The sequence below is a fragment of the Rana temporaria genome, chromosome 4, assembly GCF_905171775.1.
Source record: "Rana temporaria chromosome 4, aRanTem1.1, whole genome shotgun sequence".
Classification (NCBI taxonomy): Eukaryota; Metazoa; Chordata; class Amphibia; order Anura; family Ranidae; genus Rana; species Rana temporaria.
This window is the reverse complement of record NC_053492.1, coordinates 183,660,436-183,687,908: the sequence shown is the minus strand read 5'-3', so window position 1 is coordinate 183,687,908 and position 27,473 is coordinate 183,660,436. Positions and strand designations below refer to the sequence as shown.

The 27,473-nt window shown below is 40.7% G+C and overlaps 1 protein-coding gene across 2 annotated transcripts in view; it reads right to left on the bottom strand.

The window, feature by feature from the left end:
- Positions 1-22,028, bottom strand: part of SENP5 (SUMO specific peptidase 5) — a 52,236-nt gene extending 30,208 nt beyond the window's left edge. Inside the window, exons 1-3 of one of the 2 annotated variants that reach the window (XM_040349469.1) lie at positions 21,584-22,028; positions 20,755-20,849; positions 13,498-14,990 (exon numbers count right to left, since the gene is read on the bottom strand). In XM_040349469.1, the coding sequence (XP_040205403.1) occupies positions 13,498-14,965 (1,468 nt within the window). In that variant the 5' untranslated portion in view covers positions 14,966-14,990; positions 20,755-20,849; positions 21,584-22,028. The remainder of the gene's footprint in view (positions 1-13,497; positions 14,991-20,754; positions 20,850-21,583) is intronic. The other variant, XM_040349468.1, reaches the window with a different exon arrangement.
- Positions 22,029-27,473: the final 5,445 nt, after the last annotated feature.

Below are 27,473 nucleotides of genomic sequence, written 5' to 3'. Positions count from 1 at the left end.
TCTCTTTTTTCCCCACCAGGATGCCCAGCGGTCTTTTTCCCGTCGTGAAAACTGGACGTGTGTATGCTTTTCCGAGGGGAAAAAAAACTGTGCATGCTCAGAATCAAGTATGAGACGAGAGCGCTTGTTCTGGTAAAACTAGTGTTCGGAATGGAGATAGCACATTTGTCACGCTGTAACGGACTGAAAAGCACGAAGACCGAAAAGCGCGAATGGTCTCAAACTTTTACCAACACAAGGATCAGCAAAAGCAGGCCAAAGGGTGGCGCCGTTTGAATGGAACTTCCCCTTTATAGTCCCGTCGTACACCACCGCGCTTTGGACGGGCGGTATTTGGCCTGGACGTGTTTATGCAAGACAGGCTTGAGAGGAATCCCGTCTGGAAAAACTTTGTTTTTTTTTCCCTTGCCTAGAAAAAACGAGAGAGAGAGAGAGAGAGAGAGAGAGAGAGAGAGAGAGAGATCACAATGGCACTGAGGAACAACTAGGAGTATGAGCATGCCTTCCCCCAAATGAAAGATCAGGCCAAGGTTTATAAGGATTTAAAAACTACAGACAAAAATGATGTAAAACAGATGGCAGCAAAGACATTGCCCATGGACATGCCTGATGTCCCCTCACCCAACATGCTCAGAGATTGCTTATCTCATCTAGAGAGAGATTTTGTACAGTCCAAAGAGCAGCTTCAACGACAGTTAGGTGACAATGGAAATGACCGTCTGAGGGAAGAGCTGAACACACTCAAGTCCGAACACAAGTCTGCCCTACTAGAAATACGATCTACAATGCAACTACTACAGCAAGATAACACCCAATTGAGAGAAGTGATAAATATACTAAAATCACAGATGATACCCCACAATCAAGAAATAGAACAAAAAGGGATGGTCTGTACAGACAAAGTGCCCATCAACAAACAGACTGGTAAGACCCATCAACCTCTTAAAATTAACATTACAAAGCCCAGCAACAGCCAAGACAACTGCAAAAATACAGAAACCCCAAACAAACCATCAAACCACAAGAACAGGCAACAAACTCCTGAAATTGTCTTAATAATAGACTCAAACAGGAAATACCTAAACACTAAATGGCTTTCCCCAGGAACAAGTCTCCAAAATTCACTGTTCCACTATTGAACAGGCAACAGGAGTCATCAACAATCCATATTTCACTAACCCCAAACATATCATCATACACACGCCACACGGGCACAAACATCCAGGAACAACTGGAAGTCATTGTGGACAAATTATTGCAACTAACAGACTGCACAACAAAAATTTCCACAGTCCAAAGCAATTCTGTCCTCCCTTCTTCCAAGGAGGGTTATGCCAAACAACAATCAAACAAATCAACGCAGAGCTGGCAGACAAAACCAGGTCAAAGCCTTCCATTCACCTGGCAGAACACCATTCTATAAATGACCCAACACCTCTATGACAACAAACATCTGAACAAACAAGGGGTCAGTCATCTGGCAAGAGAATTCAAAGACATTGTTCTTGAGAGAACTCACAACCCTGAACATGGCACAAACCATTCTCAGACAGACAGAATTACAACTGCAAGACCCCAAACCTCACCACTAATACAATACAACAACAATACACCCAGCCAAAGAACTGGACCACGTAGATGGCAAGAATGGAAACCACCCACCTCAAGATGGATGTCAAGATCACAACAGAGCAGAAAAAAGGAGGAGGAGATAATAACCCTCCTTCGCACCTTATGAAATGATGTGACTGAGCTAAAAAAGCAAAAAAGACAAGACAATGACAACCACCTATAAACCGGTTGGTCCCAAGAAATTCACCCATTACAAAGGTATATAAATATACAAACAAAAAATGACATCATTAGTAATCAGTAGCTGGAACATTTAGGGTCTGAACGCCTCAGCCTTCGGATCCAAAGTAGATGATCCAGATTTCAAGCAAAGAATATATGAGACGGACATACAAATCCTCCTGGAAACATGGACCAGGGCACAGGATGAACCATCAGTAACAACTGGCTATAGGGAATTCTCTGTCCCTGCACAGAAAGATAAAAACATCAAACAGGGTCGATGTTCAGGAGGAATACTAGTCTGGTACAAGGAGGCGCTACATGGAAACATCAATGCAGTCAATAAAGGAGAGAGCCACATCTGGCTAAGAATAAGCAGCTCCATCCTCACCTCACAGTCTGACATCTACCTGTGTGCAGCATACATTGCCCCAGCAGAGTCTCCATATTTCAGACCAGACACCTATGAGATCCTACAAAATGAGGTCATCCACTTCCAATCCCTGGGACAAGCGCTCATCTGCGGAGACCTCAATGCCAGGACAGGAAGGGAAAAGGACTATACAAGTTCTGATGGCAACACATACATACTGGGCCATGCAAATTACGACCAGGAGTCCATACGGAATCAAAGAAACAGTACAACCAACAAAAACGGAAGAAAATTGCTGAATGTGTGTCGCAGTCTGGGCCTCTACATCCTCAACGGCCGTACCAAGGGAGACTCTCTATGAAGGTACACATTTAGCTCCCATGTAGGCAGCAGTGTGGTAGACTATGCCATCACAGATATGAACCCCACAATCATGAATGGTTTTAAAGTCACCCCACAAACACACCTATCAGACCACAACCAACTACTGCTATACTTCAAATCTTCTAGCAAACCATCACCAAAACTCCACCGGGCGTCTCTCCGCAACCTGCCACCATCATTTAAATGGTCCAAACAGTCTACCACAAAATACAGAGAGGTAACTGACAGACCCAACATTAAAAAACAGCTTGAAAACTTCCAAACAACACCTATGAGATAAGCCCACCAGGTGTGAATCAGGCAGCAAAGGACTTCCATAAAATACTATACACTATTGCAAAAACAGCCCAGCTGAGAAAAACCAACTACAAGAAACCATCCAAACAAACAATCCAATAAATGGTTCGACAAAGAATGCAAAGCATTAAGGGACACCTTACCGACCATCTCCAATAACAAACACAGAGACCCAGACAACGCTGACCTAAGGATAGCCCATGGCACCCTACAGAATAAGTACAAACAAACCCCTGTAAAAGAAAAAGAAAAACTTAATTTCCAATAACCTGCAACAGCTGGAAGAGGCACTTCAGGAAAATTCTTTCTGGGAAACATGGAAGAATATTGGCTCAGCACCCAGGAAAAACAACCTCCACATACAAAATGGCAACATCTGGCTCAACTACTTTAAGGACCTCTACAAAAATATTCCAGAGGCGGCTCTAACTGTAGAACAAAAAGACATCATCAAAAGACAATGATATGGTGGAAAAAATTAAGGACTTCAGAACCCCCTAGATGTACCGATTACACCACACGAAATTGGGGAGAAAATCCAAAACTTGCAAACCAAAAAATCCAGTGGGATGGATGGAATCCTGCCAGAGATGATTAAACACGGCTCCCCAGATGTACACGCTGCAATGTGTAAACTGTTCAATCTGGTCCTGAGTGCTGGTTACTACCCTACAGTATGGAACCAAGGCCTCATAACACCCATCCATAAGAGTGGAGACCAGTATGATCCAGCCAACTACAGGGGGATATGTGTCAGCAGCACACTAGGGAAACTATTCAACAGTATCCTCAACAAACGGATTCTCAACTTCCTGACACAACGTCCTCAGCAGAAGTCAGGCAGGGTTCATAACCATCGCACTACAGACCACATCTACACCCTGCACAGCCTCATCAAGAACCATGTCCAAGGGGGCGTGGCTTGCAGGCGATCGTGATGGCCGCTTGAGCAGAGAGCTCCGTCGGAGAACCGGGGATAAAGCGGCAAAACGCTTGTTTAAAGCCACAAAAACTATCGGTAATTGTTGTTATTTGCCTGCGGAACATACTCGATGTTTCCGCGGAAGAAGAAGGAGAAGGGGAACAGCAAAAAACTTGCAGATTTATTAGAGATGCCGGGTACAGCGGTATCAGGGCTGAATGATGGCGCAGATGCCGCGGCTGTATATCAAATGCCTGCAACGTACTCCGATTTGCCTGATGAAGAGGGAGCTCCATGGCAGGATATTAAACAAGGATTCATTGTTAGAGGCTCTCCCTCAATTAGCCCTTCATCTCACAGCCCTGCTAAATCGCGGAGGAGGATTGATGACGCAGCTCCTAATCTAATCCCAGGTATGTCACACATGCAGCATACCTCAGCTAACCCCTGTGACGCATCTCTAATTACAAACTATCCTACTGTGGGACAACCGGTGTTAGACACCACCATGAAAAATATGCTTGTCTCGCTACAATCATCCCTTATGTCTAACTTCTCATTAATGATGAATTCATTTTCCACTGAATTGAGAGGTCTAAATGACAGGGTTGTCACAGTTGAAAATAAAATGGATGATCAGTATGACACAGTCAATGGTCTTATGGACGCTTATAGAGACCTGTCATATGATAACGACAAAATTAAAGCCAAACTCGCAGACCTTGAGGACCGTTCAAGGAGAAACAATGTTAAACTGAGGGGGGTCCCTGAAAATGTTCCCCCTGATGGTTTAAACAAATATGCGGATGATTTAATTGCCAATTTACTGCCGGAAGTTTCCCAAATGGAAAGAATGATAGATAGGATTCATCGCATTCCCAAACCTAAAAATATGGACCCAGCTATTCCTAGAGACGTCCTATTGAAAATCCATTTTTATCCAACAAAAGAAAAGCTATTGGCAAAAGCTAGGATCCTTTCAGTACTTCCTGGTCCATATAAAGACATCCATCTTTACGCAGACCTGTCGCAATATACTCTGCATTTGAGAAGACAACTTAAATCTACTACCAAGGCATTGAGTGATCACAAAATTCAATATAAATGGAAACATCCTGCAACTCTGATAATTACTCATAATGGATCAACCATCGTCGTGTCCAACCCTAAAGATGGCCTGCAATTGCTTCAATCTTGGGGTATTACCCCATCTCCTTCCTATAAAGATGGAAGAAGAGCTCCTGTATTGGATCCAGTCAATCATCCCGATGGAAATCGTTTAAACAGAGGAAAATGAGAGACCATTGTATTTTCCCTCTGATGCTTCTCCCTTTTCCTTCCTTCCTTTTTTATTTTTTTTTTTATTCTTATTATATATTGCTATAGTCATTGGCGATATTCCTCTGATGTCAATACATCCCCCTAGTATCTGATATATTTCTTTTATATTACCCTTGCTTGCTGAACATTACCTCTCCTCTTGGTCGGTTATAGTTTTCACCCGACCTGTGTCATTGCATTGCTTGTGCCAGGTTCATATCCCTAGTACACACAATAGCGATTTGTTTCTTATACATTTGCTAGCAACTTCAATATTTTGATTTGTTGCCATTCCAAATATTTTGGCTATTTTGTTTTGTTTGGTTAGGGTTTATTTTGTTTCATCTTGTTTTGTTTAGTTTTGTTTTACTTTGTTATTTTGTTTCTTGTTTTGATTTTATTTTTGTTTTAGTTTTTATTTGCAGCTGTCACAGAACGACAGGTTGATTCCGTGTTCCCTGACAGTGCATACTTCTGGACATCTTTCAAATAACACTGATTCATATCGCCTAGAGGTAATCCCTTTCTGTAAGTATCACACTCATCGCACATACACACCGCTACGAAATGTCTATCAATTTTCTCTCTATTAATACCAATGGTTTAAATCACCCGGCTAAGAGGGCCTCAGTGTGGAAGACTGCGCTAACTTCCAACTGCGATGTTCTTTGCCTACAAGAAACACATTTTATCAAAGATAATGCTCCTCAATGTCGCCATAACTCATATCCTCATATTTTCAAGGCAGATTTTAATCGCAAGCAGAGAGGTGTATTAATTGCTATTAGAGATACACTAGCTTTCAATCTTTTAAATGAATATGCTGATCCTGAAGGCAGGTTTTTTATCTTGGTTTGCATGCTAGATAATGTAGTGTATACGATAGTCAACATTTATGCACCTAATATTGGTCAAATGAAATTCCACAAGGCAACTATGAAAAAAATTATAGATATGCAGAAAGGCAATCTTTTGATTTGTGGCGACTTCAATTTAGTACCTGACATACAAGTTGATTCTTCCTCAAATGCTAAAAGGTTCGCTTCCCCTCTTGCTGCCTTTTTGGCAGAAAATGAGTTATATGACATCTGGAGATGCTGCCACGCGTCTGAGAGAGATTACACTTTCCATTCTCCGCGCCACAACACATACTCTCGTATTGATCTATTCATTTCCGACAAGTGGTTACTTCAAAACGTATTAGAGTCTCATATCCATACTGCCACGTGGTCGGATCATGCACCGATCAGCATCAAACTAAAGAATATTAATTCTAAAAACAAATCTTATTTATGGCGAGTTAATAATTATTTACTACAACATCCTGATAATATACAATATATATCTCAAAAATTGACCGAATTCTTCTCGGACAACAAAGGTTCCGTATCAGATCCTGTAGTAGTATGGAATACTCATAAAGCCTTCGTTCGTGGTTTACTCATTCAACTTGGGTCTCGGGCAAAAAAGATGAGAAGATCTAAAATTGATGAACTCACCAAAAAACTAGCAGACGCCGACTCTGAAAACAAATCTAAACCCTCTACCTATCTTAAATCCAAGCTATATGCACTTAGAAATGAACTGAGATCTGTACTAATGGAATCATATGATTCTAATCTCAGAAAATTGAAGGCACGTTCATATGTCGCCAATAACAAGGCAGGTAAACTTTTGGCTAATAGAATAAAGGGCCATAGGCTAAAGACAAAGATCTCTCATCTTTTTGACCCAATCTCAAAAGATAAAATTATTAACCCCCAACTTATTGCTGATTCATTCAGCTCCTACTACAGTGGTTTATATAATCTCTCCAGAGATACTAATACTCATCAACCCTCCACCGATGAGATTCAAAAGTTCCTATCTCATGTTAAATTACCCAAATTAACAAGAGACCAGCTTACACTTTTAAATTGCCCCTTCAATAGTCTTGAGATTCTCAATACCATTGATTCTCTACCTAGGGCAAAGGCACCGGGTCCAGATGGCTACTCCATTGAATATTTTAAAACATTTAAACAAATACTAGTACCACATCTACTAGAGGTGTATAATCACTCTGCATCTGTTTCTACATTCCCAAAGGAAATGTTGTCTGCTCTTATTGTTACCCTGCCTAAACCGGGTAAAGACCCAACTTCTCCACAAAACTTCCGCCCCATTTCACTACTAAACGTAGATTTAAAAATCTATGCTAAAATGCTTGCTAATAGAATTGTAGACATCCTCCCCAATCTAATCAATCTAGACCAAACTGGTTTCACTAGAGGTAGACAGTCTTCTGACGCGACCAGAAGGTTGATTGACGTTATCCACAATATCAATGCTTCCGGAACGCCTTCTCTGCTTCTATCATTGGATGCGGAGAAGGCGTTTGACAGGATAAATTGGACCTATCTATCACTTACTTTACAGGAATTTGGATTTGAGGGCTTTATTTTTAAAGCAATTCTCGCCCTATACTCTAACCCTATTGCGCGAGTTTATAGCTCTAGCATGCTGTCTAAACCATTCACTATCACTAATGGCACAAGGCAAGGATGCCCATTATCCCCTTTGATATTTAATTTATTAATAGAACCTCTAGCTGAACACATCAGATCCAATCCAAAAATTTCAGGTATATCTATCGGTGACAGCATTAATAAAATTAGTTTATTCGCAGACGATATTATTTTAATGCTCTCTTCCCCATTTTCTTCCCTTCTAGAAGTTCAAAAGATTTTGAAATGGTTTGGTAAAATTTCATTCTACAAAGTTAATGAGGACAAGTCCTATGCCATGGATATAGGTATTGACGCTGTGTCTAACAACCTGCTCCAGCTTCAGTTCCCATATTCATGGGTAGGAACTAGTATTCCATACCTAGGGATACTTCTTACCCGTTCTACTAGATCTCTGTTCACGCAAAACTTTATTCCAATTAAAAATAAATTGCAAATTGACCTATCCAAATTAGGTAAACATGAATTATCCTGGTGGGGCAGATTATCGGCATTCAAAATGCTGCATCTACCTCAAATATTGTACTTGTTCAGGTGTTTACCCATACCTATCCCGATTCACTTCTTCAAATCCTTACAATCAATCCTTTCCAAATTCATTTGGAATGGGAAAAAGTCGAGGTGCGCCCACCACAAATTGATCAAACATAGAAAATGGGGAGGGGTGGGCTATGTCGATTTTCATGACTATTTTCAAGCATCTATAATGTCCCAGCTAAAGGAATGGTTTCAACCTCATTCCACTACAGCATGGGGTCGGATTGAATCCTCCTTTTGTACTCATGGCTCTGCCAATTTGTGGCTGTTTGGTGCAGAGATAGGGATAAAAATCCCCACACATCTACCCCCTACAATGCAGTTATCGATTACTACGTGGCTTAAAGTTCTAAAATCTGTAGATCCCTCCGATTCTACTCTTACTGTACATGCTCCACTGAAAGTACTAAATCTAGTTCTGAAACATGTTCCACTAGATCTTTGGGGCAATTTTGGTATTAATCGTATACATGACCTTTTCCTCAAGGGAGAGATTAAATCCTTCCAAGTCATTCAATCTGAGTTCAATATACCTAGCTGGTGCCTTACTCATTATTCTCTCATAGTGAAATGCATAAGCAAATTGAACATAACCACTACTCACGTGCATCCCATAATGTGGTCCTATTTAACTTCGCTAGAAATGAAAAAAAAAGGTATCTCCGTTTTTTACAATTTGCTCCAAGAAAAACAGAGATTCTCAAAGACCTCCTCGCATGTTCAATGGGAAAAAGATCTAGGACAAACATATACGGATGACCAATGGCGTGTCGCGTGCAAGCTTAATCAATCAACATCGAGTTGCACCACTTTGTGGGAATTATCTGTTAAATTCACATTGAGGTGGTACTATACCCCAGATGTTGTATCCAAATTTGGAGGACAGCAGTCGGACAGATGTTGGAGATTATGCGGATTCAGGGGTGACCTTATACATACTTTATGGGGCTGCCCTATGCTAACGAAATACTGGGCGGAAGTGTTCGAAATCATTTCTGCTATATCTGTCAAGCGAATCATTCCAGATCCCGCATTGGCTTTGCTTTCTCTGGGTATTGAAAACTTTCCAGCGAATCTTAGGAGCTCGATAGTTCATTTACTTATGGCTGCCAGACTTTCGATAACCAGAAAATGGAAAGATCCGTGTCCTCCTAGTATATTGGAAACTATTGACTTAACTAATATTCATTGCACATACGAAAGAGTGATGGCTGTGTCACTATTTACCTTACCTAAACACATAAACACATGGACCCCCTGGACAAATTGGTACAAAAGCTACACTTAGACATTGCGGATAGTGTATTCCTGGGAAGGAAGATTGATCTTATTCCATTCCACATTGAGTTTTCTGATAACTAGTCGTGTCGCTTACTACTTTTACTCATTTAAGGTTACACTGCTGTTCTTCACTGTGTTTATATAATAAACTTCATATGGCATTTATCTGATGTTTTAAAATTGTGATAGACAACGGGTAATGTTTTATTCATGTTCAGTTAGGCACATACCTTTTATTTAATTTATTTATTATTTACTCGACTGGTGTTCCATTTTAGACTACCTGCTGAATTTATCTATTCTAATATATGCTCATGAATCGCATATTTTCTGAACATAACATATTGCTATTTTTGTTTATTGTTTGTGTTTAAATATATACCAATAAAAATTTATTGAAAAAAAAAAAAAAGAACCATGTCCACCACACAAAACATGGGAAGATATTCGCCTGCTTTGTGGACTTTAAGAAGGCATTTGATTCAGTGTGGCACCCAGGCCTGTTCCTCAAACTATTGGAGAGTGGAATAGGAGGGAAAACATGATGTCATCAAGAGTTCTTACACTGAGAACAGCTGCAGCGTAAAGGTAAATGGGAAAAGAACTGAACACTTCCGGCAGGCCCAAGGAGTCAGACAGGGCTGCAGCCTAAGTCCAACCCTCTTCAACATCTACATCAATGAACTGGCTGCAGCTCTAGAATCCTCCCCAGCACCAGGACTGACTCGGAGGTGAAGTTCCTGCTGTATGCGGATGACCTTTTACTTCTGTCACCAACAGAGAAAGGCCTACAAGACAGCCTGGAAGTTCTGGAGAAATACAGTGCCATATGGGCACTACAAATCAACTCTAACAAAACAAAAACCATGGTGTTCCAAAAGAAGAATACAAAACAAACAAAGAGCCCTTCCTTCACAATAAACAACTGCACTGTGGATGAAACTAACAACTACACATACCTCAGCCTAGACATTACCCAATCAGAAAGTTTCAAGCCAGCCATAGAGGCACTAAAAGACAAGGCATGCAAAGCCTACTATGCCATCAGGAGACGGCTGTACCACCTAAAACCACCCGTGAGAGTCTGGCTTAGAATATTTGATAGCGTCATCGCCCCTATTCTTTATGACAGTGAAGTTTGGGGTCCTGTCACCTACCCACACCTAATCCAAACGGGACCTAAGCCCAACAGAAATATTCCATCTGGAATTCTGCAAGCACCTCCAACAGTGCTTGCCGGACCGAGCTGGGCGGATTTCCCTTACTTCTTGCAGTACAGAAGAGGGGTGCTACAAGACCCTAAAGACAGACAATGAGCCTGTACAGACGAGAGAGAGAGAGAGAGAGAGAGAGAGAGAGAGAGAGAGAGAGAGAGAGAGAGAGAGAGAGAGAATATCACACACAATATATATATATTTTTTTTATACCCAGCCTAATTAAGAAGGGTGGTGTGTTACTGGCCAGATACACCAGGTAAAAAAAACGGAGGCAAAAAGCCTAAAAAAGAAATCAATGCAGCCACCACATTACTACATTTTAAATTTTGGGTTTAATATGGCTTTAATTTATCATTCCTCACATCAAGCCTGGTGACAATCGTTTCCATGACAAAGAGCATAAATTGCCCTGACAGCAATAAAAACCCGACTGAGGTCCCAAGCCCTCACTACTCTATCAAAAAAAAAAAAAGAGCTTTTAGCTTTAGATACATTTTAATTAGGAACAGATAAGGATGCAAATGAAACACAGTTTCTTCTTCCGTCAAACAGGGGCTGTGGGTGGAGTGGGCCCCTAGTCATAAAACAGATTACCAATTCCATTTACATTTGTAAAAGAGTGGATAATTTGATTCTGGCGTGAACATCTTAGTGTAGGTGTTTTGTCGCTGAGATTTTTGCATTTCCTGAATATGTGCCAAACAGTTAAGTGACATTTCTAGCATGATGGTATTATGGCGATTATACCATACATTTTAATTGAGGTTCAGGGTTAGGTGTAAGGTTCATTCTTTTGTCTAGGATCACAGGTTAGTCTAAATTAAAGCCTAGATTTGGTGATTATGTTAACATGAATAGTCAGTAGGTCAATCAGTGATCATTTACAGAAGTCATAACATAGTTAAGGATTTCATACATGTATACTACATGCAGTAAAACCAATCTGTGTTGAACATTGATATCTTGACACCCCCAAACTCCCAATAGTTATAGTTAAATTGAAAAAAACAAAAACAAAATCCTTTACTCACAGCTGATCCCGAGGAAGGCCAATAACCCTATGAAGCCTGAACCAAAAACAACATTAGTGAAAATCACTATACTACACTAAAAGACAAGCAATGCAGATAATCTGGATATTAAAAAATCTGATCCCTGTGACAGTCACCTTGTCAGCTGAAAAATATTACCAGATTTCTTGTGTTTACTGCTGACAAACTATCAACACCTATATCCTTGGACAAAATACCAAGAAAATTTACATATCTCCCCCATGGGAGTAAGAGGATAATTCACATATATGTTATACAGTAGCATGGGTCTAAATATATAATATGTTCACACTGTGTGATCAATGGCTCCTTTTTAGCCAACTGCCACAATTCAAATTGGTCACTGCCCACACTGAGTAGAGCACAAACAGGGAGGAGAGGCAACATAGGAAACCAAATCAGGTATGGTGCATGCAAACATGCTGACAGGAAGCATTAGCCAAGGGATAAACTCATAAGTCTGCTGCTGATTAATCACTAATCACAGCCCGTGTTCAGGAAGGTGATCCATCTGCATTGTATAAAGTCAGCGCTAACCTTGAGTGTTACTCAGGCTCGTAATTCTATGTAAAACCTGTTAACTTGGAGTAATTATATAAATTTGGCATAGTCTTGTAAAAACAAAAAATGAAGGGTCTTAAAAAAATTATATTGTGTCTTGTATGCACGAAAACTCTGTTTGCTACAGAATTTACTGCTTTCAGAAGTATATATACATCTCTAATAACATTTCAGACCTCAAAATGTGCATTATGCCATACAATGCATTTTGATTAAAACCTTTTGCCCGGGTTCACACGTGTTGAAATTGAATGCGGGTTTCTCCACATCTAATTTTCATGTCAGGAGATTGTGACCGTCTCTCTGTGTCTGAGTGGTTCTGATGCAAACTGCACAGGAGTCCTGTGCCTCTTTTGGTCTGTTTCAGGTCCGAATTCAGGCAAAAATTCAGACTGAAAGTGGACCTGAAACTGTGATCAGAGATGCACTGGACTCCTGCTGCGAGTCACTCCGTGCTGCAGTGTGAACCCAGAATTGATGTAGGTTTTTCTGAGGGGAAAAAAAAGTTATACTCAGGAGACGAACTGCAGTCGAAGAAAAAAAAAAAACCCCAAGGTCAGCAGTCTGGTTGTGCTGTCTGACTGGGTTGTGTCTAGCATTCTCACAATTGGTAAAACAACTGAACAGAAGTCTGTGTAAAGCGCTAGGTGCCTGCAGATACCTGCAACAGCCTCAAATACCCCGCTGTTGTGGTCAAATCCCAGGCCCCACTGACAATCAGGAAGAATGATAGGATGCTTCACTGGCCAACAGCAATGTATATGTACAGGTGCCTATTCATTACATTCTTATAGGCTTACCTGTAGCTACAACTGAAAAAGCAGAGTTTACTACTATTCAATTCTCTAAATTCCACCTGATTGAGCCCAAACTCTAGCCTTAGGACTATGTGTACCATCATGTAAGCATGTTTACAGACAGCACTATGCAAAGCAAGTGCCTGGCTGGCTTAGACTACAATTCCTCATTGATAAGACAGGTAAATATACTAGTTCTACGTAAAATGCAAAGTGTTTGAAAATCATAAACAGAAGTATCCTATGCTAATTAACATCACAAACTTGGCAAAACCAGAGCTGAACAGTTTCAAATTAGAAAGAAAAAAAAAACAAAAAACTGTCCAGCTCTGGGTTTATACCACCTAAAAGTGTACAATTTTCTTGATGCCAGAACAGTACCATTAACCGACACCTCAGAAACCGTAAGATGTGCATGCTGGAGATGTAGGAGTTAAATTTAAGATTATATATACCACAAATCGAGGACACCAGTTGATCATCAGTGACATTACTGATTATTTTATGGCCATTCTTTAAGCCCTGTTTTTCTGCAATGTCTAATTCCTCGTCAAGTAAAGTCTCTTGCAAAGGACTTTTACAGTAAGGGTGGTCTAGTAGCTTTGTGTTAAATACATCCGAACTGCTGTTCTCATCCACTTCCATGGGACAGGGATCATCTCCATTTTCCATTCCTTCTGTATTGTACTGAAAGTCAACCGTTTCACTTGTACATGGCTTTATTTTATCAGGAGCCAGGAGCATTGTCTCTTCATCCTGATCTCCCTGTGCATCTCCTTCATCCTGGGAAGATATAGATACCTCTTTTTCTGTTAAAAGCAAACACATATCATCAGGATAACTATTAATACCAGGAACGTCAATCAATTTCTTTTGCAAAGTGTCCTCAGAACCCCACTGAGCACCTATGCAGAGGGCCGGCTGCTGGTTGTCTCTTGCTATCGATCTGTTTGCTGCCACATTTGAAAATTGAGTCTCACTGTCCACTCTCTGTAGCTTAACAGTCTCATCTCGTAGGCAAGTGTTGGTTGTGCGTGGTTGTATTTCGCATAAAATTCCTGATGTGTTATTGTTCATATCGTATGCCCTACTTACCACCTTAATAGGTCGTCGAATCTTAAGCTTTAAATATGAAATTAATTTCTCAAAGTTACTGTTTAGATTTTTACGGCACTTCCAAAATCGTTTGCAAAACCACAGCCACAAACCTAATATTTTAAGGCTTTTTCTTGCACCAAGCTTACGAGAATGTAATCCGATACGGCCTGTAAACGGAGATGATTTTCTAGGCATCATAAGCAAATTACAGCATTTCCGCAACCATAAAATTCCAAATGATTTTTTCTTTAACACTTGACTTTTGTTGTGCTCCTTAGTTACACGGGCGCAGGGACATTCCACCTTCGTCTGAAACCTTTTACTGTTCTTTTTTGTTGTAGAGAAAGCAGCGTTGCCAGAATCAGGTGTAATAATTAAAACTTTTTTTACTTGCTTTTTGGTTTTCACTAATGGGCCAGTCTGAGCTCCAGTGTTTGATGAACACTGAGGGTATTTCCTATTGCATTCAAGTTTTGAGTTGTTGGAGATCCTTTTCAAGCCTTTTGCAGAAGAAATGTGCTCTGCAACCTTCTTTTTTATATCAGGCTCTACCTTTCCACTATTGCTGCTATTTTTCACACACTTTGATGTAGAGGTTTGATGTGCAATCTTTCTTTTCTTCACTTGTTTAACAAGGCTGCTTCCAATATGCTGACATTTGCTGACTGTTTTTAATGTCCTAGCAGTTTTACTAGTTGACTTTTTGGGTAAAGAAGCATTGTGTCGTTTAAAGATAAAACCACTTGAGCTTCCCCATAAAGACCATGATGTAGACCAGTCGGAAAAATTACCCTTTCTGCAAAGACTCTTTTTATTTGCTGTCATTTTCCATTTTGAACCTCAGGATATCCTAAACGTACAAAAAGAAAAAATACCTTATTAAATGAAAATCACCATCATTCCAACATTCAGTTGCGTGGACTATAAATATCCGTACTGATGTTTTACATTTAAAGTATGTAAACTAACAAACATCTAATTTGCTTCTCCTTTTGGTCTAGTAAATACATAATTAAAAGCATATTATATCTGTTCAACAAGTGCAAAATCAAATAGCTGTTCAGCCACAAACTATGCCTCAGTTCGCATTGTTCCCAACTATCTCTGAGGACTACTAAACACCTCCCCCTCTTATGAAAAATAGAGGGCAGTATTATGAAGTCCTAACAGTATTACATAGTCCTAACACACTCCCTGTCCTAGGCCGACAATGCTGCTCAGTACAGTTGTCAATAATATGAAAAAATAAATCTAATGCAAGCATCACATGTGAGGACCAGAAGTTACAATATTATACATCAGGGATATGCAATTAGCGGACCTCCAGCTGTTGCAGAACTACAAGTCCCATGAGGCATAGCAGGACTCTAACAGCCACAAGCATGACACCCAAAGGCAGAGGCATGATGGGACTTGTAGTTTTGCAACAGCTGGAGGTCCGCTAATTGCATATCCCTGCTATACATTTTTGTTTTTGGGTTTAGATGAACTTTAAATGTTATATATATCTATATTATATTATATACACACACATATATACACACACATTCTGACAACTCCTCACTCAAAGCTTTTTATATGTTCTTGTTTAGAGAACATTTGGTTATGAGGACTTCACCTGATGGTATGTCTGAGTCATTCCATCTTTGAATGTGCCTGAATATATTTTGTCTTTATAGTCCATGAGGAAACTTTCATGAAGTACCTTTACTTGCTTAAGCAGTTTGCTTACCACCTGCCTACTTTTGTATTTTCGCACTTGAAAAACTTAAAAAAATCTATTGGGTGGGGGGGGGGGGGGGAGTATACATTCCATAAACTAGCCCATACATACATATTACAGATTAGTGCTGTCCACTAACCTATAAAGAAAACCTTTTGCACAAAAGTGGTCCACTGCTGTTAAAAACGCACTGTCTACTGTACAGATTACAGTTTTGCGCACAACATAATGAGAACCATTCAGCAATATGATGGCCACTAAAATATAAAACTTTTATAATGAACTTTATCGCCTGCCTCAAGTAAAAAAACTTTTTGTTTTGAGTAGGAAAATTATAAAACACTTTGCACTATGCCAGGGGTGTCCAAACTTTTTTGAAAGAGGGCCAGATTTGATGAAGTGAACGTTTGTGAGGGCCGCCCATTTTGCCTGACATTCTTTGAACCATTACAATTCTGTGTCAGTGTGTTCATCCAAGCACTAATACACTGCCCAAAAATAATTATCCTACCTTTGAATTATTCTACCTTTGTGGCTGTGTGTGGTGAATATTTTATATATATATATATATATATATATATATATATATATATATATATATATATATATATATATATATATATATATATATATATATAATATCTCCTCAAATCCCAGAGCTCCGCTCAGGGTATGGATGAGGTCAGGTTGTAAAAAAAATTAGGGCTGTTACTGATTAAAATTTTCGTGTTTGATGAATCGATTTTTATTGTAATCGATTAATCGACTGATTTTGATTAATTATAAAACGCACTTACAGATCCAACTACTTTTAGCTGATCTCCTTGCATTGCAACTCTGCATTAGTCAGTGGTAAATGTGGTATACACTACATACAATCACCCGACACTAGTTAGTTTTCACAATCCATGACTTAACTTCATAGTTCACACTACAAATACATTTTAAATTCAAACTTTTTTCTTATTAAACTTTAAGAAAAACGTAGAAAGTTAATTTAACTTTAATTATAAAACGTATTTAGTATATTCACTCTCAGTCACTTTATAGTAGGCAAGTAGGCATCACTTTAGCCAGTCATGCAGACATACCCGAGTGTTTACATTTTCTGGAAGCAGACATGATCGCATTTTATTGACAATATACCCTGAAGAACTGAACAGTCTTTCGCACGGAACAGATGTTGCCGATACACAAAGAATTGTCTGCACAAAACTGCTTAGGACAGGAAAACAATGGTTATTTTTGCCCCCTTCCCCTGATGGAGCCTGATGCATCCTCCTGCTTCACAGATACAAAGGTACCTCAATCCAATGGGTGCAGTTTGCTCACATCCAGCAGGGTTAAGTCTCACTGTCCAGTGACGTCAAGAATTTTGATCGATCAAAAAGATTAATCAAGGAATTAATCTTTAATTTCCCCAGCCCTAAAAAAAATATATGTATTTTTCTCTTCTTTATCCTCAGAGAATTCTGGCCTTCATCTCTTCTGTGGCCCCCAAGCTCCACTCGGGGGAAGGATGAGCTATTTTTTTTTTATTACTATTATTAGGATTAGAAAAATATATATTATATTAAAACCAAGCTCATCCTTACCCCGTGCGGAGCTTGGGGGGGGGCCACAAAAGTGATAAAGGCAAATTGCAAGCGGGGGCCATATAAAACCGGGCCATTTGGGCCGGACTTTGGACATGCCTGGTCTATGCCATTTGGGAGATCTCATCACATTCTATCAGGAGTTAAAAAGAAGAGTAAAGTTGGGGAGATCTTTTTTGGTTAGTCTTAGCGATAACGAGTCCCAATTGAAAGACTTCTACCCTTCTCTATCCTTTATCCTTCTCTCCTCTGTCCCCCTCCATGCTTTTCTCTACTAGTTTAGTTCTATTTTTGCTCAAATAGTATTTTCTTTTAAAGTGGTAATAAACGGCCCACCCCCAAAAATACAAATATATTGCAGGTTACCCATACTTAAATATGGGGTCTACATTTTTTTTTTAGCCTGGTAAACCTGTCAGTAAAACAATTCCTGTCTTAGGACATCTCCACACTGGAAGAGAAACACCTTTGGACAAAAGCATTGTCAATAGGGAAAGGGTAGTGTTAGACTAGCAGATTTAAGCCTGGTACATACGATGAGCATATTGTAAGAACGATTGTTTTTTTTTTTTTTGCATGCTAGTCTTATATTGAAAACGAATAGGTTACTAGTTGTACGAAAATTCTTATAAGGACACAACTTCCTGCAACAAAAAAATGTATTCTTACATTTCAACGTTTAATTTTTTATGGGAGTATACTGTACTGATAAAAAGAAAAATCGTACGTTCTGTTATCATATGAGAAAAACTTTCATGCTTGTCCTGTTGGATAAATTTAGCATGAAATGTGATCAGCTCTCCAAAAAGCTTGGTACTAACGATTAGATTATCAGACGATCACTCTGAAAGTAGTATTTTTCGTCCAATTTTATGATCGCCTGTACTATTCATTAAGTGGACTTGACTAACAACGCTGAACTCCAAAAAAAAATAAAAAATTATAAAAGTTGACCATTGTCAGTATTAAATTGTTTGTCTCGACCCTGTAACTGCCACTTTTGCTAGACAGCCTGGTCTGTTAAATAGCTGAAAATAACAGACTTGCAGGATCACCGGGTAAAAAAAAAGGAAATCAATGCAGCCACCACACTGAAGGTTTGGTAGGTGGCAATTTATCATTTTTTGTGGGTTTAATACCAATTTAATGCCAGCATGCACAAAGATTACAGAGTTTATAGTATTACATCAATGAACTTACTCAACATTTGCTTGTAATACTGATATTTAAAACTTTCATCTGAGCCTTTTATTCATAGTAACTGCATGACGTTGTACTTTGTATTTCTCATGCTCAAAACAATACCCCCTATCCATGTTCTCCAAATTTTGACAGCAGCACGATTTGGCTGCAGGTGCGGGAATAGATATGAAAACTGAAGAGGTGTGAACCAAGCCTTAGGCACACTTTAATCATATGTTTCATGGACTGTCAACACATCTCTGAATTGTAGGCAACTATGCTTGTGCTGACCTGGCACCTGTATGCAAAAAGTGCTGCTTCCATTAACTCTTGGGAAAGTGGTTGCTGTGAAAATCTGGTTGATCCTAAAATCACTTGCGTTACTTTACATACATTTAGAATTTCTCAAAACTGGAGCCGCTGTAATAAAGTAAAGGCCCTTCCACACAGGAATTCAGACTAGATCTGTTTCAGTTTTTCAGAGGGATCCAGACTGAACTGCAATGTATGGCTAGACAGATGGTCATATTTACAAGTGTCAATTCAGGTCAGAAACAATAGTTCATTTTTTTGACGGATCTGAACAGATGTAAACTGGGGCCACCCGTTTGTCTGTTTTTAAAGAAGCACTTTACCCATAAGAATGCGGTAATGTTCTTTAGCAAGGAACATACATTTCAGTATGGGATGAGAAAGAAAGTTTACCGCTCAGAGGTCCCAGAGAACTGCAAGGTGGAGTCCAAACACTTGGGTGCAGGCACTGCAATAATATGCAAAAATGTATGTGGAAAAACTAGGAATAAAAATGTTATTCTTTAATAAAAACTGGTCACAACATGGATATGTCACAGCAAAAAATCAGATTTTTTGCTGTGACATATCCATGTTGTGACCAGTTTTTATTAAAAGGAACAAAATTTTTATTTTTGGAGTGCGGCCATCCCGGTTTTTCCACATACATTTTAACATACATTTCACATTAATAATTATGCTACCAAAATGAGTGTCTGCTGTAAATTGCCTCCAGCACTGCTCCTGCTCCATCTTGCTAAACGCTGCCATTTTGCTGAAGCCCAGAACCTCTGAACAGCAGTAAAATAAAGCAAAACTAAACCCATCAACCCATCAATTCTGAGAATGCCAGGATTGCCAACTGTCACATTTGCTTGTGTCCTCAACCAATCCATTAAGTGGCTGATGGCAGTTGCAGATCAAACAAAAGCAGCTTCCTTGGCTGTAAAGAATAGGAGGATTTAATTCCGCTTTAAGGCTGTCAGTCGATCAGCCTCTATAAAATCAGCAGTGCTTAAAGCCCCATACACACGATCAGAATATTGCACACAAAAAATCAACTTTTGAAGCGATCGTACGATACTCTGATCATTGGTACACAGCTTTCGTCCAAAATTTACTGAAGGGACACACACTAAATTTTCTTTCATATGATTTTCATTTAATCAGGACAGTTTTCATCCAAACATACAATACAAATACATTACATCACTTCCTAATTTTTCTGTCGTATAAGAAGTTTCATATTTTAGTAACCTATTGGTTTTCGATATGGAGACTAGCATGCAAAGAAAAAATAAAATGGACGATCATAAGTCCAATCTTATTGTGTGTACTAGGCTTAAAGGAGTTGTAAAGGCAGGTTTTTTTTTTTTTTATCTTAATGCAGATAAAAAAACTGTGTGGCAGCCCCCCAAATTACTTGCCTGAGCCCCATCTCTGTTCAGCGATGTCCACGAATGTCTCCTGATTGGCTGAGACACCGCAGCGGCACCATTGGCGGTCAAAGTCAGGTAGCCAATCAGGGAAGGGAGGGACTGTGACTCAGCTGTCCCTATGGGTGCTAGCTGCTGGCTGTGGGGGCACTCGACAGGGGCCAGGAGCAGCAAAGAGGGACCAGAGAAGAGGATCCAGACTGCGCTGTGCAAAACCAACTGCACAGAGTAGGAAATTATAACAGGTTTTTTTTTTTTAAAACAAGACTTTACAATCACTTTAAAATTGAGAGAAACGGAGCATGTGCAGAGCATGTTGAAACAGTATTACTAGATTTTAAACAGTATAGACACTTATTCTTAATGTTTTACATAGCTACCGTATACCTGCAAAAGGGGGCACAGCCTGAAGTGATCTAGCAGGATTTAATCTGACTAAAGCTCCACATATTTTGTTAATATGTTTGTGACATGACTGGTTTCTGAAAAAAAAAAAAAAAAAAAAAATCAGGATGCAAACTGAACTGAAGAGAGATGTACAAACGTATGTAAACTGCATCCATTTTTTTTTAAATAAAAAATATGACTAAATGTGAAGGGATCTTAAGGGTTATAAGCCTGGTCATAGGGAGGAATTTCCCTTTGTTTACTATTCCATAGCCAACACAGGAAGTAATTGGGGAAATCCCTTGTCACCAGAACTGGAAGATGTCCCCTCTATTCCTGTTCTGCTGACAACCCAAAATGTGGCATTTTCTTTGTCTCTTGGACAGGAGTAGTAAGGCTTGGGTCGCAAATATGCGGACTGGATGTGTTTTTAACCACATCCAATTTGTATAACATGTGAACGGCTTTCAATGCCGCCGGTTCACATGTACGGTTTCAATAAGCGTCCCGTGTGGTTTGGGGTCCAGGTGCAATCTCAGGTAACTATTTGCACCAGAACCGGTGAACAAAAACACACGGGACTGCCGTACTGAACCCATACGTGTGAACCTGGCCCTTTAATGGAAGCACAGAAGACAGCAATAACAACCTGACAGGCCTGCTAGTCAGAACTAAAATGACAAAGAGTTCTCTAACAGGTCGTGGCTATGTAACAGGCAAGTTAGGCCCCTTGCTTGCCCTCAGCCCACCCATTGGATTGTATGATATGGTAAGACTGTCTGCAATCATTAGGTGACACAGTTAGGTGTGTGCGTGTTGTGGAAATTACCTCGAAAGAGCAAGCTAAGTGGTGTCCCCCTGTCATAGTAAGAGCAGGCACCGGATACACACCAGGGACCACCGGCTACAAGGCCATGGAGCGGCTGAGGGAGCAGGCCCATACACCAGCAGCACAGCTTAGTAGCCGAGGCTGGCTGGAGGCCGGAGCACAGCGGAAGAGTACGGCTCATACATGCTCTGAGAGAGCGGCCACTTCGGGAATGGCTGTCCCGCGTTACACATAAGCTCCTGACAGGGGAGAAGACATTGAACGAGCGCTGCCGGCCACGACGCGAGAGCCGCTGTACACGGCGTCCCCAGTATACACAACACTGGCCTGCCTCCCGGCCCAAAACACACAACGACGCCTCCTGTACGGCTCACCACAAGGGACAAACAAGCCCGTGCGCTGCACAGCCAGAAACACGGCACGTGACCACTATCGGGAGGAGGACGGGCTCAGTGTGCACGAGGGGATGTGACGCTAGGTCACGTGTGGGGCGGGAATACCTCTGACGCTGGCTGTGTACTGCGGCCGCCATACTTCCTGTAGAGGGGATAACGGAAACCGAGAGAGTGTTTAAAGCCCATCTAAACCCAGGAACAATAAGAGCATTGCATCTTTCCGATTCTTATACTGGCCATACACTATACGAAAAATCCTTCAAACTCATTTCTGAAAAATGAACACTCACTCAGGGGTGAGATCGACTGATAGTACCGTCGTGTAATGACCGATAAATCGTTCAATGGACATACATGAATCCATTTTTGTTTTTCCACATATACCTAGTGCAAACAGCGTGGATGACAAACACATTAACCTTTTCAATTTTACTATTCGTTCGGCAGAACATTTCCAAACTTGTCCCTCGTTCTTTTGGCTCAAAAACTGATTTGTGCCCATTACCTGGCCAAAAAACGATTAAACTGTCCGAACCCATTTTTCATATAGTGTATGGCCAGCAGTAGTTATCGTTTGTTTAACCACTTAAGGACCGGACCAATATGCTGCTAAATGACCCAAGGGGTTTTTACAATTCGTCACTGCGTTGCTTTAACAGACAATTGCGCGGTCGTGCGACGTGGCTCCCAAACAAAATTGGCGTCCTTTTTTCCCCACAAATAGAGCTTTCTTTTGGTGGTATTTGATCACCTCTGCGTTTTTTTTTTTTTGCGCTATAAACAAAAATAGAGCAACAATTTTGAAAAAAATGCAATATTTTTTACTTTTTGCTATAATAAATATCCCCCAAAAACATATATACAATTTTTTTTTCCTCAGTTTAGGCCGATACGTATTCTTCTTCCTATTATTGGTAAAAAAAATCGCAATAAGCGTTTATCGATTGGTTTGCACAAAATTTATAGCGTTTACAAAATAGGGGATAGTTTTATTATTATTATTTTTTTTACTACTAATGGCGGCAATCAGTGATTTTTTTCGTGACTGCGACATTATGGCGGACACTTCGGACAATTTTGACACATTTTTGGCACCATTGTCATTTTCACAGCAAAAAGTGCATTTAAATTGCATTGTTTATTGTGAAAATGACAGTTGCAGTTTGGGAGTTAACCACAGGGGGCGCTGTAGGAGTTACGGTTCACCTAGTGTGTGTTTACAACTGTAGGGGGGTGTGGCTGTAGGTCTGACGTCATCGATCGAGTCTCCCTATAAAAAGGATCACTCGATCGATGCAGCCGCCACGGGGAAGCCGTGTTTACATACGGCTCTCCCCGTTCTTCAGCTCCGGGGAGCGATCGCGAGGGGGCGGCTAGAAACGAATAGCCGCGCCCTCGTCCTGGATCGCTCCTGAAGCCACGGGAACCGCCGCATGTACGGGGGGGGTCCCGATCGGACCCCCGGCCCACGTCTAGGCAGGGACGTACAGGTACGCCAATGTGTCTGTCCATGCCATTCTGCCAACGTAAATGTACATGCAATGGTCCGGAAGTGGTTAAAAGAGAAGTTTTTTTTTTTTTAGGATTTATATTTACCTCTACACTGAGAACACTGCCAATGGCTTGGTTCTCACAGCTCCCCGAGCAGAGAGCTGCTGACTGTCAATCGGTAGCGCTCCACCTCGCTCACTGGAGCGTTCAGCTGTGGAGGAGCGGCCAGCTCAGGCTCTCTGCAGCTCCAGGCACCTGGCGGATCCAGACTTCCATTGTCGGGATAACGTGGTGTCTGGACAGATTTCTGTGACGTCAGCAGAGAGCGGATTTTTCAAAAGTCCAAAATGAGTTGCACTCCTGTGATCCATAGGAGAAGCCCATCCAAACAAGCTTTGGCTGGACTTCTCTTTTAACCACTTACAGGCTGCCGCACAATGATATACGTCGGCTGTTTGAAGAAGGGATTTCTTAGTTATGGCAGCAGCTAGCTACCATAACCCAGATATCCTCTCGACTTCTTGCCCATCAGGCCACAGGATCGGCAATGGCTTCGGTAAGCCGGTAAGCGAGACTCCTGGATGAAAAGTGATCTCACTGCAAATCCCCTGCAGAGACCACTTTTATTTTAAAGCGGACTGTACGTTGTGAATAAAAATACCAGGGTTATGGCAGCTATCTGCTGCCATAACAACGGTATTTAATGCCAATGTAGCGACATATATTCACAATGGGCAGTTTGGAAGTGGTTAAATACCATTTTCTCTTTTCGTTCATGGACGGACACAGCTCCTTTAGTCTTGACAAGTGGGTTATATTCTGTCTAATAGGAAGTCCTCTCCTATTATACGGAACATAACCACTTGTCGAGACTAAAGGAGCTGTGTCCGTCCATGAACGACAGATAAAAGGATTTTACGGTGAGTACAAAAATCCTATTTTTTTTCCTTTGTTTTAACCACTTGACCTCCAAAAGATTTACCACCAGGCCATTTTTTTGCGATACAGCACTGCATTATTTTAGATGACAATTGCGCAGTTGTGCAAAGCTGTACACAAATGAAATCTATGTAATTTCCCCCCCACAAATTGAGCTTTCTTTTGGTGGTGTTTGATCACCACTGCATTTTTTATTTTTTGCACTATTAAAGTGGAGGTTCACCCTAAAACAATTATCTAACATTACATCCAGCATACTAACAACATGTACAGTATGCTGGTATTTTTTTTCCGCGTTACATACCGTTTAATTGTTATTTCCCCCCGACTTCCGGGTTCTGATTCCCGCGGGACTGGGCGTTCCTATTGAGAGCTTAGATGATTGACGTCTGGTGAAAAACTTCCCATGGCGCATAAAGCATGTCGCCAGTTTTCTGTAAATAGCCGACCTGCGAGTCGGCTCTATATGGCGCCTGCGCAGTCAGCTCTACACGGTGGGCGCAGGCGCCGTATAGCGCCAACTCGCAGGTCGGCTATTTACGGAAAACTGGTGATGCGCCATGGGAAGTTTTTCACCAGACGTCAATCATCTAAGCTCTCAATAGAAACGCCCAGTCCTGCGGGAATCAGAACCCGGAAGTCGGGGGGAAAATAACAATTAAATGGTATGTACGCCAAAAAAAAAATACCAGCATACTGTACATGTCGTTAGTATGCTGGATGTAATGTTAGATAATTGTTTTAGGGTGAACCTCCACTTTAACAAAAAAAGGCCGATATATATTTTTTACTTACTGCTACAAAACGTATCCAATAAAAAATGCAAAAAAAAAAAATTTAAGCCTATATGTATTCTGCTACATATTTTTGGTAAAAAAATCCCAATATATGTATATTGATTGGTTTGCGCAAAATTTATAGCGTCTACAAACTATAGGATATTTATTTTTACTAGTAATGGCGAAGATCAGCGACTTACTGTATCCTGTGTACGAGGCTTTACAATGGCCTGTTTCACTTTCATGGACAGCTCCTTTGAACGCATGATATAGGTTCATAGCAATAGATTCCAAATGCAAATACCACACTTTAGCCTCGTACACACTATCTAACTTTATGACCTGTAACAGCACTGGTGAACGGAGTGAACCACAACTGCGGTTAGCTTCTTTATGTGAGAACTCAGTATTGGGCCCCAGGCGTCACTCCACACAAACAGGAGTTTGGGGGATCTCTACATCATCTCTCTCTCACATAAAGAAAGGCGTTGAGCTACTAAGGATGGACTCATTACAACATGTGACCAGAGCTTAGCGTTTAAAATTATATTATTTACGTTAGAGATCAAGATTCCAATACACCTCTATATGCAAGTGATTATCAGTACGGGACCCCAGGCGTCACTCCACACAAACAGGAGTTTGGGGGTTCTCTACATCATATCACTTTGAACATATAGGGATGTATTAGGCCACTAAGGGAGTTGGTATGAAATACCATCAACCCTTAGCATAGAAAAGTTAGAGCGAACATGTTCAACCATTTAGGACAAGGCCCATAAGCGATTTGTCAAGCTCGTAGTAATTAGGAGTTGTAGTGACAACTAGTAGTTGCGTATGAGAGGCAATATAGCTCAGGTAATAGTAGTTGCATATAAGAAGCAATATAGCTTAGGTAATTATAGTTGCATATGAGAGGCAAAAATAGCTCAGGTAATCTGGAGGTAGATGGCCCTTTAAGGTATTCCTTAGCAAACAGTCCTTTGCACAATATTATATCCCAAATAGTATGTTGATATCCACAAGGCATAATAAGTAATAGCAATAGTATTAGATGGAACATAAGCAGCAGATTTTCCTATGGCACTATAAGTGACACAGTAGCTACTTATCCGTTTGCAGGTTTCAGTGTACTAGCAGGGATTCCGTGGTGTTCGGCAAGGAAGGCCTCAAGGTTATCCCCAGCAATGGCTCTCTGTTGCAGTAGATGTAAAAGCACTAAAGTAGTAGTTGCAGGCTGGAGCGGTGTTGCAGCATGGGGAGCGATGGCACCAATATCAGTAGCGTGGTCGAGCTACGGCTGACAATAATAGAACGCTGTCTGGGTATCAGGTGAATGGCTTTATAGGCTGGAGACGGGTATCAGACAGCTGTAGTGTATTGGCAGTGATTTGAAAAGAAGCGCACTTCCGCGTTCCACGGTGGAAGGCACTGGGTGCCGCGCGATGACATTGCGCGGTCGCCGTAATGCGTTCCAGCACGGAACGCATTACAGATAGAACGGGTGCAAGGAGCGCCTGTTACATGACCATAATTGTCTGATGGATGTGTTGTGTCGGATAATCCGAGCGTGTGTATGCTCCATCAGACAATTGTTGGCTGAATTAACAACAACAAAAGTTGGCTGTTCATGCTCACCAATTGTTGGGCAATAAATCTGTTACTTCGGTTTATCCGATCGTGTGTACGCAAGTCTGTCCAACTAAAATCCAAAGTACAAACACACATGCTCAAAACCTATGCTAAACATCAGCAACAATAGCAGAAGTTGCCCAAAGGGTGGCAGTAAAGAGCTGAAAAACCACAAAGTTTGGTGAATGTTGGTTGAAAATGTTGTGCCGTGTGTATGCAGAACAAGTTCACGACCAACGCCCTTCGGACAATAAAAAGTCAGATGGAAGTCCGATTGTGTGTACGAGGCTTTAGAATCAACTCCGGACCTTTTACCTGCTTAATTGATGAAGAAACAACAAAGGTGTAGCCCACACCTGGCCACGAAACAGCTTTTGATTCAATTGTCCAATTACTTTTTGTCCCTTAAAAAAGGGGGATGGCTTTTCTTAAGAGCTGTAATTCCTAAACTCTTCCTCTGATTTGGATGTACACACTCTCAAATTAAACATGAGAGTGCACTTTCAGCCCATATCCATTATATAACTATAGCTTGAATATATTTTGGTAAATACCTTTGGAAAAAAAACAAAAATTGTGCCTGTTTCCAAATATATATGGACCTAACTGCACTGTAATTTTTCTATTTTTTTATATTACTAATGGTGGCGATCA